Source organism: Camellia sinensis, chromosome 7 (assembly GCF_055761805.1).
Source record: "Camellia sinensis isolate YWXY chromosome 7, ASM5576180v1, whole genome shotgun sequence".
NCBI classification, from domain to species: Eukaryota; Viridiplantae; Streptophyta; class Magnoliopsida; order Ericales; family Theaceae; genus Camellia; species Camellia sinensis.
The window spans coordinates 186256139-186263154 of record NC_138967.1 but is presented as its reverse complement, the minus strand read 5'-3'; the positions used below and the strand labels follow the sequence as shown (position 1 = coordinate 186263154).

Sequence of the window (7016 nt, the reverse complement as noted above, 5' to 3'; positions counted from 1 at the left end):
TCCATTCTCATACCTGTCCAGATCAACTCTTGTTCCTCACCCCTAACTTCATTCTCCAACCGATTGAGCTCCAGCTTCACTGGATCCGGCCTTCAATGGCGTCGCCGAGAAACAAACAGTCAGTAGGAGACTTCAATTTCTCGAAACCAGATCTAAGGTGCCTTCGTCACTTGTTGAACTGGGTATTTGGGTTCTTGTCTCCACATTGATGATGTGATTGTTGTTGTTGTCTAGGGTTTTGTGGTGGTTTTTCAACCATAATCAAACAGTCACTCTTAGTTATCTTATCTATGGTTGCAAACGTATATATATATATATATACGATACATACATATATATATACAATGTCAGCACATATATATATATATATATATCCAGTGTTGAATATAATATCTTCAGGTTCAGAGAAATTTGAATTTTCTCTGGATTCAACCCAGAGAAATTCAACCCAGAGAAAGTGATCCAGAGAAATTTGAATTTTCTCTGGATTCAACCCAGAGAAATTCAACCCAGAGAAAGTGATCCAGAGAAATTTGAATTTTCTCTGGATTCAACCCAGAGAAATTCATACCATTAAGTTTAAAGAAAATCTATCACAAACTCATAGAAGAACTATTAATTGCCCAACTATTGTAACATACAACACGTACATTCATGGGCTTTGTAGAGTTGGATGTGTTGAATTTGCTTTGAACCTCATTCTCTGGATTTTTCAAATTTCTCTGGTTTTTAACTGAATTTTCTCTGGGTTAAAACCAGAGAAATTTTCTGGTTTTGAACTAAATTTTCTCTGGGTTGGTCCAGAGAAATTCTTCCCAGAATTTCTCTGGACCAATTTTCTCTGGGACTGAAATTTCTCTGGATTGATGTTGAGGGACCTTAGACATCATGAAAATATTTGATGTCCTTTTTACTATAAAATCATAATATCAGGGACCTTAAAAAAAATACCCCAAATAACAATGCTTAAAAAATATTTTCTATCAATTTTCGTTTTTAATTATATCAACGTCAAAAAAATATTTTCCGTTAATTTTCGCTCCCATATTCCCTTTTGTCTTTTCCTTTAGCAAGAAGGGTCATGTGAGTCACGAAACACGTTCATGTGTAAGAAAAAGGAGATTTCAAATTATGTACAGCTTTTTTCATCATTCTCAATCCGCGTAATTATAATTTAAGTTATTCTGTTCGAATGGTAGCATAATTAAAAAAATAATTATAATCAAACATATAATTAATTTTTATAATCTTAATTAAAATAATAACATAATTAATATCATAATATATTATAAAAAATAATAACATAATTAATATCATAATATATTATAACTAATAACATAATAAATCATAATCAAGACATAAAAATCGTAGCAAAAAAATTACATACAATTGAGACTATATTTGGCATAAACTTTTTAAGCTAAAATAGTCGTAAAAATATGAAATAGATTAAAAATTTAATATAATAAAATGTTATACTCAAACCATAATTATTTTATTTTTTCTCTTACAAAAATTTAAAAAATCAAAAATTCATCTCAAATGACTTTTTTTAATTCCAAATTAAAATAACTAAAAAATTAAAAAAACTAATGAAGGCTGAATTTCCCATTAAGTTGTGATATTACTTGAATTTTGATTGGTACCAGCTGGGGCCGGTAACAACACCACCCCCACTCTTGTCCTTTTATATTTTTTATCTGGGCTGCATTACAAATCCCCAATTTTCAAACTCACTACTTACCTTTAATCACAAACTCAGTTCCGAGTTCAGACCACGATTTTTATTTTCTCATCTCCCTCCATTCAAACCCAGCCAACTAAAGGCTACTCCTCTGCAACAAAACACATTTTCAAAAAAAAATGGCTGAGAGTGCAGTGATCCATCTACTAGCCAACTTCGCACCCTTCCTCCAACAAGAGGCCAATTTGTTGACTGGAGTTCGAGAAGAGATCCAATACATCAAAGATGAATTCGATCGCATGACAGCTTTCCTCAGAGTTGCCGATGCTATGGAAGAGAACAACCCCGAACTCAAAGTATGGGTCAAGCAAGTCCGAGAAGCTGCGTACGACATTGGAGATGTTCTCGAGTTGTACATGCTTCGCCTCGGACATCGTCATGGCGCTGGATTTCGTGGTTTTCTTGGTAAGGTTTCTTGCTTTATTAAGACTTTAAAAGCTCGTCACCAAATTGCTTCTGAAGTTCAAAGAATGAAGTCCAGAGTCATCGATATTTCGAAGGGACATCAGAGGTACCATGATAGATATGGTATGTTAGAGCAAGGCTCAAGCTCAAGGTCCACTGGTCCTAACACAGCATGCCATGATTATCGTGGCGATGCCCTTCTACTCGATGAATCTGAGCTTGTGGGCATCGACAAGCCCAAATCGCAACTAATTAGGTGGTTGGTGCATGAAGACCCCAGACTCAAGGTGTTTTCCGTATCAGGAATGGGCGGATTGGGCAAAACAACACTGGTTAAAAAGGTCTTTGATGATGCAGTTGTGAAGAATCATTTCCAGAGCCATGTTTGGATCACTGTTTCTGAATCCTTCAAGATTGAGGTGCTCCTAAAAGGCATCATCAAACAACTTTTTGACGAAATCAAGCAACCAGTCCCACAAGGGATGGACAACATGGATACCAACAGCTTGAAAGGGATAATTAATGCTTTCCTGCAACAAAAGAGGTATGTGCTTGTTTTCGATGATATATGGGATATTCATGCTTGGCAATCTTTTAGACATGTGTTTCCTATTGGCAAATGTGGGAGTCGAGCAGTGCTGACAACCAGAAATGCAGATTTAGCTTCTTTCGCTAGTACAGAATATCATGGAGATGTCTATAGTCTTCAGCCCTTGACTCCAGAAGAGTCCTGGACATTGTTTTGCAGGAAAACATTTGTGGAGAATTCTTGCCCTTCACATTTGGAAGGACTTTCAAGAGCCATCTTGAATAGATGCGAGGGATTGCCACTTGCAATTGTGGCAATTAGTGGCCTTTTATCAACAAAAAATAAGAGCAGTGCGGATGAGTGGGATAAGATCTACCGCAGCCTTGGTGCAGAACTACAAGCAAATGACAAACTCCTAAGCATGAACAAAATATTGTCCCTCAGTTACATAGATTTACCTTATTATCTGAAGTTCTGCTTTCTCTATCTAAGTGTTTTTCCAGAGGATTGTTTCATTGACCATTGGAGATTGATTCGATTATGGGCGGCAGAAGGATTTGTAGAAACGAAAGCAGGAATGACGAAGGAAGAAGTTGCCGAGGGCTACCTCAATGAGCTAATCAATAGAAGCTTGGTTCAAGTGGCAGAGAGGAGAACAGATACAAGGGTTGCAACCTATCGCATCCATGACCTTTGGCGTGAAATTATTGTTTCGAAGTCGGGAGAGCAAAACATTGTGACACTAGCCGGTGAACAAAGCAGAGCGTGGCCCGAAAAGGTGCGGCGCCTATCAATCAACAATCATTGGGAATATACACAACAAAGCAAGCGTTTCACTCGACTTCGTTCTTTGCTTATGTTCAATGCAACAGATTCACTGTCCAAGTTGTCCATTCTTGCATCGTCAAATGATGGTCTACGGCTGCTAACCGTTCTAGACTTGAGAGGTGCCTTGTTGGAGACATTCCCAAATGAAGTTTTGAAACTACTTCAACTCAGGTATTTAAGTTTGAGGGAAACCAAGGTAAAAATAATACCGAAGTCAATTGGAAAGCTCCAAAACCTGGAAACATTGGACCTTAAACAAACGTATGTCACTGAGTTGCCTGATGATATCCTGAAGCTCCAACGACTTCGCCATATCTTGTTGTATCGCTACATAATAGATGGTGTTCCTTCATATCCTTTTGAATACCAATGCGGATTCAAAGCCCCGACGAAAATAGGAAGTTTGTCATCCTTACAGAAACTTTGTTCTATTGAAACAAACCATGATAATGGGACCATTTTGCTAGGAGAGGTAGGGAAGTTGACTCAACTGAGGAAATTACAGATTGGAGGCCTGAGAAATGAAGATGGGAGGGTGTTATGCTCGTCCCTTGAGAAGCTTAGTAACCTTCGCTCATTGATTGTTCGTGCAACAGAAGAAGACGAGATCATTGATCTAGATTCTCTTTCTTCACCACCTCAACTTCTTCGAATGCTCTGCCTAGAAGGAAGTTTACATAAGGTACCACATTGGATACCCTCACTGCACAGCTTGGCAAAAGTACTTTTACGATGGAGTAAGTTAAGGGATGTTGATCCACTGGAATCCCTTCAAGATTTGCCCAATTTGGTTGAACTTCAACTTCTTCAGATATATGAAGGGGCAGAATTGTGTTTCAAGGCTGGTGGATTTCAAAGACTTGTGTTATTAGACCTTCGTGGATTGAAAGGATTGAGATGGGTGAAAGTGGAGGCTGGCTCGATGCCTCATCTTGAAGAGTTAATTATGGTGGAATGTGAATTAGTACAGGAGTTACCCTCTGGTATTGAACATCTAAGCAACCTTAAACTTCTTGAATTGAGTGATATGTCTGATGGTTTAATTTCGAGTCTGAACAGAGACTTAGACCGTGGGAATTATTGGAAAATTGCACACATTCCAAAAGTTTGGGTTGGGCACTCATATTGTGGAGGAAATTATCTATGGTGAGGGAGGAGAGAGCTCTGACCATGTTGAATCACCACCACATTTAGAATGCTTATTATGCATTTATTTATTTTCATGTGCTCTTGGTACTTGATTTGTTGTATTCATATTGGGATCAAATTTTTCTCTAATTTTCTTTTTTTCTTTTTCTATTCTTTTAGTAGACTGGAAGCCTGCTATTTGACCTCCTAATTTTGATTTTAGAGAGTTGGTAACTTCACAAATTTTTTAATTGGGATTGTAAATCTTAAGGTTCATTTGGTGAGTTTTTTAATTTTTTTAAATTGTCTTTAGCTTTAGATTTTTTGAAATTGAAATAAAAAACACATTTGTTAATTGTTTTCACTTTTAAAAAACACGTTTGCTAACTTCACAAATTTTTGAATGGTGAGATTTTTATTTTATTTATTTTTCTTTAGCTTTAGTTTTTTTGAAATCGGTGTAAAAAACATGTTTGCTAACTGTTTTCACTTTCAAAAAAATCTGGCTACAATTCTTAGAATTTCTGGAAATAAGAAAATTGTGATTTTACTTATTTTCAAAACAGGTTTCATTCTTTCCTACCACCCTCACCCTTCCGTCTTTGCTCTGGCAATCACCTTCGACCATTCCCTCCTTTTGGTAACTGACTATACTTGTTTTCATTTTGAAAAATGGTTATACAAATCTATTTTATAAGCTCACTTTCTAAATCTAGTAATTTATAATGTAAGAGAAATGAATGATTGATGATTAAAGAAAATATTAGAAGGAGAGTTGACTTTAATATTCTAAAGTAATTACAAATACACTGCCTAACATTTATTTAAAATATAGTTGTTCTTTGTAATTTTGAAAATTACAAATACCTCATTATCAAAAAAATTTATTTAACATAATTAATAGAAAGATGAAAATTTTAATTATTCTCCTACATAATAATAAAATTATTTGAATTGTTAGTTGAAATATAGTTATGACATCATTAAAAATAATTTATTTATTTATCAATAAAATGAGTTATTTGTTATGTAATTAGAAACTTAAAGAGGCAAGATGTAATTTTTAGAATCACATAGGGAAATATATATTTTAAGCAAATCTCAAGATGTTTATTTATAATTTATCAATATTTTAACAGACTATTACATCATTAGGCTTGAAAAAACTTTTTTATTAAAGTAGCACTACTCTTTGATTTTTTATGTTCTTGAGAACATATATACTAAATATGCTATTTATTGTAGTTTTTACAATAAAATAAAATAAAATAAAAAGAATAAAAAATAAACATGTTTTATGTTCTTTGTACATAGGGGGGGGGGGATAACCACAAGTTCGTAAACACTAGTTCAAATATTGGGTTTCTAATTATTTTAATTTAAATTGGCACAAGTTTTTCAAATCTCAAAATGAATTTCTTAGGATGATCACTTCTTGAATTTTTTAGGGCTGCAAAAAGCATTTGGAGGCTTATTTTCAAACTTTATAAACCTCAACGAATGAGAATAATATTTGCAATCAGTTAAAATTTTTGATTCATGACCATATGATTCAAAGTTCAAACTCAATATATGTAGTAGTTAGAATTGGAGGAATGATGACTTGGCTAAGGGTGTAGGTGTTCCTATGTTTAGAGGTCTTTAGTTAATTTTCTACTTTGCCGATGTGACGTGATTAACACAACAGTTCTTTCTACCCAACTGATTGAGCAACGTGATGTAATAAACGGCCAGTGGAAGGAGAAGCACATCAATATCAACCGTAGAACCAGTTTACGGAACCATAGAAATCAATCCTGATGGCTCATCAAACAGCTACATATATTAGATTTAACTTGACAGTTTTTGTAGGATGCCTTCCAAAATTTATTGATCTTTGAAAAAGAATAGCAATTCCATCAAAATCAAACATTATTCAATCATCCAGATTTTTGAATTAGGATCTTCAAAAGTAAAACTGTGCAGTAACAATGAAATTACCATTACTCTCTGTGCATATTGTGGTAACAAATTTGCAAACAATATCAAACCTATATCAACTAATCTTTTGGAATCTTTCAAGTCTTTGCATCAGAAAAGTTATATACAGAAAAATAAATCATACAACCACCTAGTATTATACAAAGCTGTGGTTTCAAGGAGAAGAATTGTGTTTCAAGGCTAGTGGATTTCAAAGACTCATGAGATTAGGACTTACTGGACTAAAAGGATTGAAATGGGTGAAAGTGGAGGCTGGCTCGATGCCTCATTTTGAAGTGTTATTAATACAGAAATGTGAATTGGTAGAGGAGTTGCCCTCTACCATTGAATATCTAACCATCCTTAAATCTCTTTATTTGATTAATATTTCTAATGGATTGATTTCGAGCCTGAACAGACACT

At 34.7% G+C, this 7016-nt stretch overlaps 1 protein-coding gene across 1 annotated transcript; it reads left to right on the top strand.

Moving 5' to 3' along the window:
• The first annotated feature begins 1863 nt into the window (after positions 1–1863).
• Positions 1864–4656, top strand: LOC114309319 (disease resistance protein RPM1-like). Its single transcript, XM_082881479.1, has one exon. The coding sequence runs from the start codon at positions 1864–1866 to the stop codon at positions 4654–4656; it is 2793 nt and encodes a 930-aa protein (XP_082737605.1).
• Positions 4657–7016: the final 2360 nt, after the last annotated feature.

Excerpts from the sequence above, each read along its gene's own strand:
- LOC114309319 (XM_082881479.1), top strand. The coding sequence starts at position 1,864 with ATGGCTGAGAGTGCAGTGATCCATCTACTAGCCAACTTCGCACCCTTC.